The sequence below is a fragment of the Branchiostoma belcheri genome, unplaced genomic scaffold, assembly GCF_001625305.1.
Source record: "Branchiostoma belcheri isolate BF01 breed outbred unplaced genomic scaffold, Haploidv18h27 scaffold111, whole genome shotgun sequence".
In the NCBI taxonomy this organism is placed as follows: Eukaryota; Metazoa; Chordata; class Leptocardii; order Amphioxiformes; family Branchiostomatidae; genus Branchiostoma; species Branchiostoma belcheri.
Genome location: NW_017802503.1, coordinates 1,155,062 through 1,169,358, shown reverse-complemented (window position 1 = coordinate 1,169,358; position 14,297 = coordinate 1,155,062). Strand labels below are relative to the sequence as shown.

Here is a 14,297-nt window from a genome sequence, read left to right as displayed (position 1 = left end):
TTCTTTTTTTTTACCGGTAGGACGCCCAAAACATCACGAACGAAATTATTCAATGCATCTTTTTGCTCCTTTTGAGCGACGCTATTCCGTCTAAATCGTCCAAAACGGACGTGATTGCGAGGTCAACATCAACCTCCGTGAGCTGAGTGGCTTGTGCGTCAGCCATGTTGATGATTTATCGCGGAAAGACTGCTATATCATGTGCGCTTTAGCGTTCGGTTCGCCGTCGGACATGTTGATGATAAGGCGTTCGGACGTTCGAACGGACGCTAACGTCGCCGTTCGGACGTCCGAACGGCCCTTACCTAATATGTACATACCCCAAAAGGGCTTAGACGAGTAGGACCAATCAGCGCGCTCGTTCAAAATCTGAACGAATATTCAGACTCCAGACGCTACATATGTGTGCAAGTCCAGACCCAGTTATAGAGTTTGCGAATATACTACTGGGGATGGTACCCAGGCTAGGAGCTCAGAGCATTTAATGCAGTTTGTAATGTAAAGTTTTTAAATTGTAGAATAGCCTTGATGCAGTAGTACAAGACTTAATCTAATAAATGTAGTTGATGATATAACTTGTTATATAGTATGTAATATAATCGAAGATGGAAACACAAAATCATAATAAATGTTAGTTACAGAATGACATATAGTCCCTACTTCGCAAATTAAAATTGAGTTTATTGTTCCAACTACACAATGCGTTGTGTGATGTATTGTGGGTAACATGTCAAAGTTGAAATCCCCTGAAACATAAACAAAACATGTCTTACACATTGCCCACAATACATGACACCCATGCATGCCCAGTTGGAAACATGAACTAGTGTATTTGTATAAAATTTACAGAATTTGAAAACTGGCTAGTTCAAATGGATAACGTAAAATTCCATCATACTTAAATCTATATTTTTAAGTTAAGAAAGAAGCCAAAAATATTTGATAAACCAAGTGGAGATAACCTTGGATAAACATGCCAGACTACACCGCATAAAAATCTACAGTATTTTGTGGTAGGTCAGAATCTACTGTCCAGACGTACAAAATGTAACTGACTACTTGAATGTGTACAACATTGTACGTTTTGCTCTGGAACATGTTAATGTATGATCAAATTGTTGCCATGGTATGTAAGTGTTAGGCTTGTTTTGAACAATGTTTTTTGTGATGTTAGTTTACAGGGGTCAAAAATCCAAATGTGCCTTGTTTGAAGCTAATTTGTTGATATTCAACATTTTCCAAAAGATTGAGTGCTGAGAGTAAAAATCATACAGTCTGCAGTACTTGTAATCATGAAATTGCAGGTAACAAACATTCAACCATTTTGTTTATTGTTCTTTGCTTCTTTTTTTTTATATTCTCAATGTCTGGTAAGATTTGGTTTTTGAATTAGAGGCAGTGGCTTTAGAAAAATCATACCGGTAATCATATATGAAATCTACATGTGTGCAAATTGTGGATAAATTTGATGCTATTGAATGGTATCATATGTGGCAGTCCTAAAGGGTTATACCAGCTTATTGATTGCAAATCAAAAGATATTAGTTTTATCAATCAACAAGTTTATTTTTATTGCAATATGATACTATCTTTTGGTTTGTCCTTTATAATATTACTAAGTAATCATATAGGATTGTAATCATTGATTAAGGTTAGAATGAAAGTTGATTATGTGTTAAGATCATTAAATTTTTTATGGTCAAAATAATTTCATTTGTGTTGTGTCGTATCATTACATACATTGCATGTGTATGCGTGTGTGTGTGTTTTAGTGTGTGTATGTTCATTGATACTAGTGGTTTGGTCATAACGAAATGGGAACAAGAATAAGTGTTGGGAACGAGGGTGGTTGGACTTTATTCAGAAACGTCCACTGTAAACAAGCGAAGAAGGAGAGGGATCTCACCACCTTCAACCCTTGAAAAATGACCAAAAATTGTATTAAAAAAAGTTATATAAGAATAAAAAAGCAAAGCTGATTTTGAAAATCATTGTTATAAAAGTTGTGTACTCTAACTTTTTTAACCTCCTTGCTCTAAACAATGTCAATGGAAATTCTTGACCCCCCCGCACATGGACGGGCCCAGGTGATCACGTGACAGAACACCTGCGATCACGTGACACAGAACACCTGCGATCAGCTGACCCGATTGTTTACCTGGTGACGTCACCAGTGCTATGTTTTGAAATGACCGGCCGCCGCCATACTGGTTACTGTTCTAACGTAACGGAGAGTGAGTGAGTCACTGGTGTTAGTGTTACTGGACTGACTCGTTTTATTATTTCTTTATTATTACTTCACCCACGTAAAGACAGAGGTGGTCAAGCTCGTATATACCGTCCGTTGCTAGGGGAAAATCGCAAGACGCTTCCAAACTTTCAAATCCTCGAAGTACGTTACCTGGCAAGTTTTAAAAACAGGTATGTCCCGATTCTTGTTATGGATTTTGTGACAGTGTTGTTGTGATTTTTGAATGAAATGCATGTGCTGACTGGTTAGATATGATATCTTTACATGTGGCATTTATGATATATATATATATACGTCTTGAAATAAGATTTGTTTAAGTGTTGCCGTCTGTGACATTGTAGAACGCCAGGTAACGTCGACGTCGACGTGCATGAGACAGGTGTCTCCTGTGAATAAATGATATTCATTTGTTTACTTTAGACACTTCCAAATTCAGTATCTTGCAACTAGGAATAAATTTCATTCAAATTATGCATTTTTGAATACGGAATTCACATGTACATGCATTCAATTTATATGTATACATATTCAATTTCAGAGCAAGTATGTGATTTATTTTAACTAAATAGTTAAAGTTTACTTTGTGTAACTGCAGCACGAATTTTTTTAAATTTTTTGTACAATCGGATATCTGCAATAAACGTCGTTGATCTTAAGATATTGAACAGGGAAAATGATTTCAGCACCAGGAATGCCGACCGACCGTCTAAAATAAGCAGCTGAGTCATGCAGTGACGTCAGTAGCTGGCCTGGGATCTGTCTGTGCGATCAGAAATTTCATTACCATAGATCAGGCTCCATGGATTTGAAAAATACTAAAACTAACAAATAATTAATGACGGATTCTGAAAATAGTATGTGACCTGCTTGCCCCCAGTTCATAGTCGTGTGTTTGTAATACTACATCTCGTAGCATATAACACCAACAGGTGTTAAATGAGTGTTCAGATCGTATCTTCGTCTAAAACTATAGTTTGGGGTGATTTTAAGGGTTGGAAAACCTTTGACTTTTACTATTTCTGCAACTAGATCCAACAACATGGGCAACGAGCACCAGAGAAAAACTATATATATACCGCCACAGCGTATATTTCGTCTAAAACTACTACTATTGGTGTGATTTTTAAGGCTTGTCTGTTCCGCTTCGTTTACGTTTACGTCTGTTTTTAGTAAGTTTGTTAGTACATTTCAGACATGGGCAGCGAGCACCAAAGAAAGAACTCCATACCACCAGAGCCGCGTGTATTAAAACTTTTAAAACTACTTTTAAATTTTTGTGTGATTTTAAGGCTTGCCTGCTTCTTTCTTGCTGTACATTTCAGACAACATGAGTACTACCCAGCACCAGCGCAAGCCGACGGCGCGGTCCTACGTGCAGGCCCTGCGGGATAAGTACTGTCTGGACCCGGACGAAGGGTTCGGGGATAAACCACTCATTCATAAACCACACATTCATTCATTCTTTCATACATTTCAGACGTGAATATGACCAGCCAGCACCAGAGGAAGCCGACGGCGCGTTCGTTCGTGCAGGCCCTGCGGGACAAGTACTGTCTGGACCCGGATGAGGGGTTCGGGGACGGAGGCGGAGAATTCGTGCAGATCATGTTCGTGACGGGACCCAGGACGCCGCGCAAGGAGGCCAGGAGGAGCGGGAAACCGGAGCTGGGGCACCTTAAGACGGCGGTAAGGAATGACTTGGACGTCTAAGTTTAAGATTAGTAAGAAGTCTATTGTGTACAATATGTCTTGATTATTTTATGGTACAATTAGCTGAGCACTTGGGCCACGTGCCTGAAGTAAGCCATAAATGGAATAAAACAACAATAAATAAATAAAACAACGGTGGCGAAAGTTAAGCGTTGGTTAAAATCGTCAACGAGTCCAGCCTGAAATATCGAATAAGCGTTGTTGACGAAAAACAGTCCCCCTCACATATTCATACAACACATAGCGTACCTTACCTTTTGTTTTTAATCCCAGACAGTAGCCAGACGTTAAACGTTAAAACAGAACAATACCTCGGTGTAAATTGAGACACCTGTTCAGTCTGTGTTTCTGTGTGCGTGTCCGCCTGGCGGTTCAAAGACGAGATGCAGATATTCTACCTCGCATTCACCGCCAGCTTATTGCGGTAAAAAAACTAACCTCCGTAATACAGCTAAACCTCCGTGTTCTGTAGGCTAAGGAAAGAGATAGTTTGAGATCTAAGTACAATCAGAAAACTTACCTCCTCCCTCCAAAAAAAAAATTCTAACGCCGACCAGTACAGGCACGCGTGCAATTAAGGAAGGCTACGTTTACAAAATCAAACGAACGATCTGCCCTTCTTCAGGTTCTGGATCACAAGCGGATCACGTACGCCGGGATTCCGCCAGGGGGCGTGGCTGACCTGTGCCCCAACATCGCTGACCTTGACCTGTCTGGCAACTGTCTGTCCAGCTGGCGGGAAGTGCTGTCCGTGCTGTCCGCGCTGCCCAAGGTCAAGTCCGTCAACTTCAGCTGGAACAGCCTAAACAACGACACGGTGGGTGCGTGAGTGAGTGATTGAGTGCATGGATGAATGAATGAATGAATGAATGAATGAATGAATGAATGAATGAATGAATGAATGAATGAGAGTGAGTGAGTGAGTGCATGAATGTACGAGTGAGTGAGTGAGTGAGTGCATGAATGAGCGAGGGAGTGAATGAATAAGTGAATGAATGAGTGAGTGTGTGTGAATGAGTGAGTGAATGAGTGCATGAATGAATGAATGAGGAAGGGAGGGAGTGAATGAGCGATTGAGTGAGTGTGAGTGAGGAGTGAGTGAGTGAGTGCATGAGTGCATGAATGAATGAATGAATGAATGAATGAATGAGGGAGTGAATGAGCGATTGAGTGTGTGCGTGCGCGCGCGCGCGTGTGTGTGTGTGTGTGCGTGTGTGTGTGTGTGTGTGCGCGCGTGTTGGTGTGTGTGTGTGTGCGCGTGTGCGCGCGCGAGTGTGTGTGTGTGCGTGTGTATGTACATGTGTGTACGTCTGTATGTGTTTGTGTTGTGGGTGAGTGTTCAAACAGTAAAATTCACCTCCTGATATGTCATATTGCAGAGTTTGATTGACAGCTGGTCTGAGCCGTTTGGGCAGCGACTGGAGCACGTGATGCTGAACGGCACCGGGGCGGCGTGGGACGTCATCACGGCGCTGGGGCGGCACCTACCGGGCCTCAAGGAACTGCACCTCTGCAAGAATGGTCGGTACTGTGTCTGTAGAGCAGAAGTAGCTTCAGGGCAGACAGTACAATTACCTTTGCCCATAGAAGCCTATGGTAAAATACACTAAAACAAGTCCCTATGAAAGTGTACTTTCTCATACTTCAATCTCAAAAATTCTTCTGCACCAAAGAGCCACAAGGGACCACAAGGGTCTGCTTCCCAAATATAGAAAGAAAATAAGGGGTTGACCAATTCAAACTCTTACAACAGAGACACACACGCACGTACGCACACATGCACAAACAAGCCATTCTTCTTCATTGTTTTCCGAATTTGAATGGATAGACTGTAGATACGAATTAGACATGAACTGTAGACGAAAAAAATCGTATCTTCATACATTGACATAAAATGTGCCTTACTTTTTTGTACTTTTCTAGGATACGAGATGATAGATTTTGACAGTGCTGCCGACTCGGCCGCGCTCGCAAGTTTGGAGACCCTGACACTGAGTGAGAATCATATCAGAAGGTACGTTAATCCCGGGTACGAAAGTATTGTTTTGGGTGGCTGAGCTGTGGATTTGTGTGTCTGTTTGCAGAGTAGGTTGACAGCACGTGGGAGTAAGACTGGCAGAATGTAAAAGGTCAAACATTGGAAACGGGATGAACTTGAGTGGTGAACTTATTACCCTGGCATCCTGTACAGATATTGCTGGTCTTTAAATCCAGTTGGATTCGGGCTTTGGAAAATAGGTTTGAAAATCGCTAAACTTGTGAAGGCTATATTTTCTGCCGAAATGCCTGATTTTGTTGCGCACTGATATTTACTATTTTCCATGTATAGCTGGGACGAGGTCTGGAAGCTGCGGTACCTCCCGTCTCTCCGCTCCCTGGTGCTGTCGGGAAACCCGCTGGAAGGCCTGGTGATTGACAGCTCCGCAGACGATAAAACGTGCAGCGAGACCGCATCCATACGCGAAGAAGGCCAGGAACAATCTCAGTACGATCCTTCCGCTGCGGTCCTCAGCTCTGAAACGGAAAGTCAGTCCGAAGACGACGCGGAAGACGTCCAGGTAGATTACTCCGAAGTTCGAGAGCTCGTCCGCGACGTCTTGGGAAAGGTGACGAGGTCAAGTCTCGAAAACCTCAAGAAATGCGTCCTGGAGGAGTTCAGATCAAAGTGCGCCGTTGAAGACTCACCAACAGGAGGTAAAGGTGATACCCAGCCTGTTGACCAATCAGATGGCAGTAGAAATCATTCCGACCAATCACAGAATGGCTGCCAGACTTTTGACCAATCAGGTAACGGCAGTGAGGCCCTCAGCCAATCAGATGCGACTTCGTCACGCCCAGTTGGCCACGCCCACGCGACGCCATTCGCCGAGCTGAAGTCCCTATCGGTGAGTGACACGTCACTATGCAGCTGGAGGGACTTAGAGGGGTTACGGAACATCCCGAAACTGGACACGCTCAGAATACAGGTCAGGACTTTCTTCGCTTTCTGATATGTAGTTTTCTACTTTGATTTTGATTTGATTTGATTTATTGAAATTGTAACCGTAAAATCCAAGTCGGAGACAGGAGTCGTTGTCGTATTTTGCTGATATCGATGTTGAACCTTTTTTGTCCGTTCAGGGAATTCCACTACTTCAAGATGCCAGCCCAGAGGACAGGCGGCAACTCTTTATCGCCAGGTATCTTAAAAATTACTTGCATAAATTCCAGATGGCAGCTGCCGAAGTGTATATTTCATGCTATTTAGAAAGATTTTGGTCATTTGTACTGTAACTTTCTTTTCAAAGTAGTTTTTGTACCCCTACCCTCGTACTCGAACTTATTTGTTCAGCCTGCCATTTTGTTTCTGCATGCCATTGTTTCCAACGCGAACGCGAAAATGCAGCTAGCGGGAACTCTTGAGTTTCACAAACAGGGAAATTTTTATGTGTCCTTAAAGAAATTTACCGTACACCAACATCCAACCTCCTTCCTACTCTCTCCCCAGCCTGCCCACCATCACGAAGCTGAACGGCACGCACGCAGTGCACGCACACACACATGTAGGTGGTACGTTTGCGGATAAGATAGTCAGCCTCAAAGTGATGAACCGGGGCGAGGGGGTGTACAAACTTTAGCATTGCGTTCTCGCCGGCAAAAGTGCCACCTACATTGGCTACATATAGCGATGATAAGCAGAAGCTGTAACCCCCCACCCTCTTCCCACTCTCTCCCCAGCCTGCCCAGCATCACGAAGCTGAACGGCAGCCGCGTGGCTGAGAACGAGCGGGAGAAGGCCGAGCGGTTCTTCCTGAGACACTTCGCGGACAGGGACGACAGGCCCGCCACCTACCGACTGCTGAAGGAAAAGCACGGTAAGGAGCCTCGCTTCGTGACCGGCCTCAAAATCCACCATAGAAATACCTCTACAAATATGAAATATATGTTTGTCCAGTGGTAACATATCTTAGAGTGCTCTTGATAGAACTCATTCAGAATCAATTTTACTTCATTACTACATTTCATACATTTACTTCAGTACTTGTGGTGACATAAGGAAAACTTTGCCTCTACCAGGCACCGCGGATCACTGGAAAAATAGTAAAAATTGGCCAATCATGTAGAATACCCGGGTAGTTAGCCGGCCAGGAAGGGTCCAATATGCGACCCATGGATCTATATTGTACTATCGCTGGCCGGCTAACTCCCCTGGTATACTTTTCCCTTTATTATGGCCAATGTCTTCTATTTTTCCAGCGATCCGCGATGGTAGAGGCTTAGTAAAACCTATGATAAACATTGAAAATGTCTGCTTTCCTCTGCATATTTCCCCGCTCTTTATTTCCAGGTGATCTGAGTCCGGTGCGGCTGGTGAGCATCGGGCGCGGGTTTAACCGGTGGGCGGCGGTCCGGCTGGTGTACGGCGGCAGGACCGTGGAGCAGGCCACGCTCAGGACCAACCAGACCATCGGCAAGCTCAGGGACTACTGCGCGCATCTGGTCAAGCAGTATCCGGGGTGAGTACAGTCCTTGTACAAACACGCACGCACGCACGCACGCACGAACGAACGCACGCACACACACACACACACACACACACACACACACACACACACACACACACACACACACATACACAAGCCACGCTCATGCAGGACCAACCAGACCATCGGCAAACTCAGGGACTACTGCGCGCACCTCGTCAAGCAGTATCCAGGGTGAGTGCAGCGTACACACACGCGCAAACGCACAGTCTTTATACACACACACGCACGCACGCATACACACACACGCGCGCGCGCGCGCAAGCACACGCACACAAACACAGAAACACACACTCATACATACATGCATATAGTAAACCCCGATATGACGAACCAGGACAAGGGGAGAAACAAACTCTGGGGATTACGTTCTCGACGCAGAAGCGCCACCTACATTCTTTTGGCCACATGTAGCGAAGGAAAAAAGAACTTCTAATTATTGCAGCAAATTGACTATTACATGCACTCTTTACCTCCCCACAGGTGGGTCCGGCTGTACCATGTGGCCAAGAGCAGCTGGGAGGACGGCAGCTCCGAGATGCAGGAACTCTTCCTGGAGTCCCTCCCTCTCAGCAGGTAACCGTTAATGGTTCATCCCTTTTGGCAGTTAGTGAACCTTCCATTTTGACAGTTAGTGAACTTTCCCTCTTGGAGCGTACGTCAGAATCAAAGCTAGCACTTTTGCCAAAGCTAAAATGTCTAATATTACGTAGCAGAACACAGTATTCATGATCACATATCCTCACACTGACTTGGTTTGAAGGACGAACTACGAATTGACCAGCCGGAAAGCCACGTACTGAATCGAACGCTTTTCGAACGAGTTTTCTTTGCAGAGCGTATCACTCCGCCGTCCATAGCAACGCCGTTGCTAAGGACGACGTTTTCGCGGCCGGCGGGCTGAAATTTCATCCGAGTGGTTGACAGCTGATTACATCACGAGTTTCGGCCTCTGCGTCAAGATGGCGGTACGTATCAGACGTGTATATCATGTGCTCTCTGTACTAACCATATTTGAGGGGTTTTCTCTGAGTTTTAGTGTAGTTTTGTGATCAAACTCGGTGTACAGTGAAATGAACAAAATGGCCGCCCTTGACTGATCTGAATTTTCGTCTCATTTGAATTTCGGGGGAAACCCGTTTCGCACTTGATTTTGCATATGACGATATGTGGATAAAATGTGTTGAACCCTTGGCTTTCTCCCATTATGAATATCCTGTTGGTGCGGAGTCTGGATATATTTGCAATTCCATGCCAACTGGGGTCACTTTTTTCTGCAATTTTATGGCTAAACCTCATCATTTGTCGTTTGACTTCATTTCGGTCAATGTTGAATAATTTGCGTATATGTGCTTCATTTCTTGTAAACATCATGTTGGTGGTAAAATCGTTTCCGGTGAACTAATCTAGTCTAAGTTTAGACCCGGACTCTTGGTCGTTAGATGTTTACGAGGACAGATTGAATTCTAAATACTGTAGTTGTGTTGTACTTGAGTCTGATCGATCACGAACTTTGTAAAAGAAATCATCCCTTCTGTGTGTGTTTGTGCAAAAAATTCCCGCCAACTTTATCACGTGATGTCTGGTTGCCATACAAGAACAACAAAGCTGCATGACTGCTGCAAATTGCTACAATGTCTTACTGTAGTGTCTAAAGTCACAGCATGCCTATCATAAAGACAGGCATGCCTGTACCTTCTATCTAGTGCTTGATGATCTAAAAAAAACAGTGCACAATATACATGTTTATATGCAGCTTGTGACATTTGTAAAAATTATAATAAGTGGTTGAGCATGTATATCATTCATTATTAAAATAAAGCTAACATTCATTTCAGTATTGAATTAGGAATAAGATGTCAAGGGGAATTTTTTATTTCTTTTTCAGATCATCCTAGGCTTCACCAACTGTAAAATTGGTAAGTATCTGGCAAACCATGACATTGTCAAACTCTCTCCTGGCATCTTTAAAAAAATTAGTAGGAAAATTTAAAGAAAAAGTTAAAGGACAAGGACAAAGTGGAAATGCACTCAAGTTATACAGTCACTTACTTTGATAACAGCCCCACTTGGCACTTAACACTAAACAAGTACAACCAATACAAATATATAACTAAGAATAAAAGTGAGAACAAAATTGTGCTAATGTTGAAGTTTGAGGAAGACCCTAGCCCCTAAAATCCACCTCAAATAGCATAGCACCAGGTTTCTTGTAAGGTTGGAGAAATATTTTTTTAAAATAAACCAATACTTCTTGTGGATGCCTGTGATCTTTATGTAGAAATGTAAACAAGTCAAAGAAAACATTTGAATGTAAAAGTCAAAGTAATGTACTGATTATGACACATTCTACTGTGGTTGGACTTAAATGATTAAGGAAACTTTATTTTGGTTCACAAAAGTTCTAACACCAAACATAGTTTAATGTTATACTATAGTTATTGTGATATTATAGAATCCCTTCATTTAGTATTGTATTCTGCAAGAGTTAACTCTCAAAAATATGATCAAGAGATCAAGAGTCTAGTTTTGCTTCTATGCTTCTATGCTAAAATATTTAAAGGATAGTATCAATTCTGGCACCTGGCCTTCCTTTTTATATATGAATACCATTATTCATCAAGAATCCTCCAAATTTATTCCATTTGATAAATACCAAACCCCCAGCATGAAATGGACCTGTTCCAAATTTCTAAAAAAACAAATCCTGTTGTTTGCAACTATGCAAAAGTATGACATTTCTTTTTCTCATTTTGAAACTTTGCACATTTCTTTATACCTCTAATTTTTAGGAGACTTTTCAGGTCTTCCATAATTTTCTTTTTTGTCTCTGAAGGCCAGTGTAGTTATCCTTTTCATATGATAACTTCTGCGTTGATTTATTCCTATAGCCAATCTGATGATTTAATGCAACTCTGAAATTGCCTTGGTGAGAGTTATTTTAGTGATTCTCATAAATATTTATTTCTGGGGTTTTGGATAAATTGACTTTGGAAGAGTTTGCATAGCTTGACAAAAGGTTCTTTTACTGTAACTTCAATATAGTAGACAACATAAATAGTGGTAGCCCCTATGCAACTGTTACTGGAAGTCCCAGTGGGTGGAATGGGACTTCTATACAAGCTGTACAGTCCAAATCTAAATTACTTATTTCTTCTATGCCTTTCTTCTAAGTTCAACGTTTCATCCTGAATATTTTAATTTACTCCATATTGATCAAATTGGGAAATTCATGATGATTCTGATTCAGAAAGACTTTTAACTAGTGAGGATCAGGATGTTAATTTCATAGATAACATTTACATAGGCAGCTTGTCTGCATTAAATAACATTTCAGATTCAGAATTCTCTGATGTTGATTAATGAGTGAATTGGGTTTAATTTGGTGTCATATCATTCTTAATGATTTTTTTCTTATTCTTCCATCTTGCAGGTGAAAGCCATGGCCAACAGGATTGTCACCAGCAGGATACCAGGATGTTATATTTAGCTTGAGATTATGGATAAATATAAGATGTATTATGTACAGAGATCTTAATTCCCATTTATTTTGTTTATTGTAATGTTAATACAATTTGGTATTTAATATTCGATTCATCATTCAATGTCTACTCTAACTTTCAAGCATGTGTTAAATAACATATGCACTGTAAAAGATCTACAATGTAATGAGACTTTGATATCCCAAGTATTTGATATCCCAATCCACAACAAAATGTACTACTTCGTTATTTTGTTTGGTAATGAGATAAATGTTAAAGCAACCTTAATGGCTCTTTGGTAATTTTGTGTATAATTGATTAATCAATATAAAGGACAATTAACATGTATGTGAGAGAGATATGTTTAGGGATTTCCCAAGGCCCAGCACTTTTAGAAATAAAAAAATGCTACTGTGTAAAACTAGGGACATGAGGACCTGTTATCTTATTACAGTAAGCAGTACACATGGACTATACATGTAGATTGGATATAACAGATCCAGGATAAACTTACCAATAATCATAGCATACAATGCACATGTTGCACTGCCCTGACTAGGGACCAGAACTGTTTAAACCCAGTGCCATTCAAATCGAGAAAAAAAGGATCCAATTATTATTCTTTGAATTATCCCAATCATAAATCAATGTGTGAGGTATTCTAGTTCTAACGGTCTGCTTGCTATAATTAATTTTTCAAAGGTCAGGAAGCTACGAGAGTATAATGTTTCCCCGCGTTTAGGCAGACGCTGGTTTCGAGTTTTCAGATCGGCCGTAGCTATCAAGGGGCCAGAAACATATATTCTCAGTGCAAAATCAAAAGAACCTGTTTAGATATAAGATGAATTAATACCCAATGTAGTCTAACTAAAAGTAGTTTAGACATAGATAGACAATAATTTAAATCTAGTGATGTATAGGACATGTAGGAGAGGAGCGCGCTCCGTAGAACACACGTAGCTTAGACACGGGCGCGCCAGGGATGCGCGTTCTATTTGGTGTAAATTTCTGCCTTTTCCCGTAACATGGCCTGACGGAATTTCGGGGGAAACCCGTTTCTCCCTCGAAATCGAAAGTAAGTCAAATACTATCAGAAAGTTTAAGATTTGCTCTTTCTCACCCAACAAATTTCCTCTTGGCGCGAAATCTGCATCAAGGCGAAAATACACGGGGAAATTGCACTAAAATTGCTTGCCTGCTCCCGTGACATGGCCTTACCGAATTTCGGGGGAAACCCGTTTCGCACTCGAAATTGAATATAAGTCAAATATCATCAAAAAGTTTAAGATTTGCTCTTTCTCACCCAACAAATTTCCTGTTGGTGCGAAATCTGCATCAAGGTGAAAATACACGGGGAAATTGCACTAAAATTGCCTAATTTCAGGTCATGATATCGAAAGGGGAAAGGTACATTCTCGGCTCCAAAATTTATTGGGAGCAAATTAGGAAGTCTAAATATTATTAATAAGTTACAATAAGGAAGATATGTGATTGTATAATCCCGCGGTAAACTTTCTTGTGAGGCGAGTCGACGCCCGGAGCCGTGGAACGGACTACTTTCTCTCGCGGAAGGAAAAGAGAAACGCATAGAACTCTCGACGTGGCTTTCCGGCTGTTGACAGACTTTGACCATAATCAACGATCAAATGGAAGTGTAGTTTTGTCATACTTTATATCCTGTTCAAAAAGTTTTTACAAGTATTTAACGCCCAACTTGAAGTCTAATAAATAAAAGAAACAAACATATCACCAAGGAACAGCATGCACGAAAAAGACGGGAACGAGACCACGACTGACGCGCTCTGGTTGGTTGTTTCCTCCGCAGGTACGACGTGAAGGATGGGGACGAGATCCTGATTGACGTGTCACGGTCCGGCCGAGAGGCGAGAGTCAAGCCCAGTAACAGGGTCACCAGCAGACCGGCAGCACCGGCTGTGTGAAGACATAGAACTACATACTACTAAACAATACTAGTGTGCACTACAGTATAAAATACAAGGACCGTATGAATTTAGGCCCCACCAGCAGGCCCACGGGACCGGCTGTATGAAGACATTAACACTAAGCGACTGAACAAAGTATACTTTATGTTCACGGTAGCAAAAGTTCACGGTCTGACAAAAATGGAGATGTTCACGGAACTACATATTCACTGTGGTGACAGGTGCAGGAAAAAGAAAGTCCAGGAATTATTTGTTAACTGTAATGATGAGTTCACGGTACAGAAGTGACAGTGAAAACAGTGAACATAACAGTACGCTGAAAAAAATCAGGAATTACAGTATACATTTGTACACTGTACTAGTAATACAAGCTGTAACTAGGACTACT

At 41.8% G+C, this 14,297-nt stretch overlaps 1 protein-coding gene across 1 annotated transcript; it reads left to right on the top strand.

The window, feature by feature from the left end:
* Positions 1 to 2,110: 2,110 nt before the first annotated feature.
* Positions 2,111 to 14,043, top strand: LOC109488169. The gene is made up of 11 exons (XM_019792337.1): positions 2,111 to 2,421; positions 3,729 to 3,937; positions 4,587 to 4,778; positions 5,341 to 5,482; positions 5,885 to 5,975; positions 6,291 to 6,927; positions 7,082 to 7,140; positions 7,679 to 7,815; positions 8,289 to 8,457; positions 8,968 to 9,060; positions 13,792 to 14,043. The coding sequence occupies exons 2-11, from the start codon at positions 3,737 to 3,739 to the stop codon at positions 13,904 to 13,906; spliced, it is 1,836 nt and encodes a 611-aa protein (XP_019647896.1). The 5' UTR covers positions 2,111 to 2,421; positions 3,729 to 3,736; the 3' UTR covers positions 13,907 to 14,043.
* Positions 14,044 to 14,297: the final 254 nt, after the last annotated feature.

Coding starts and splice junctions, on each gene's coding strand:
- LOC109488169 (XM_019792337.1), top strand. CDS start 3,737: ATGACCAGCCAGCACCAGAGGAAGCCGACGGCGCGTTCGTTCGTGCAG. Junction 5,976..6,290: donor AGTGAGAATCATATCAGAAG/GTACGTTAATCC, acceptor TTCCATGTATAG/CTGGGACGAGGTCTGGAAGC. Junction 8,458..8,967: donor CTGGTCAAGCAGTATCCGGG/GTGAGTACAGTC, acceptor ACCTCCCCACAG/GTGGGTCCGGCTGTACCATG.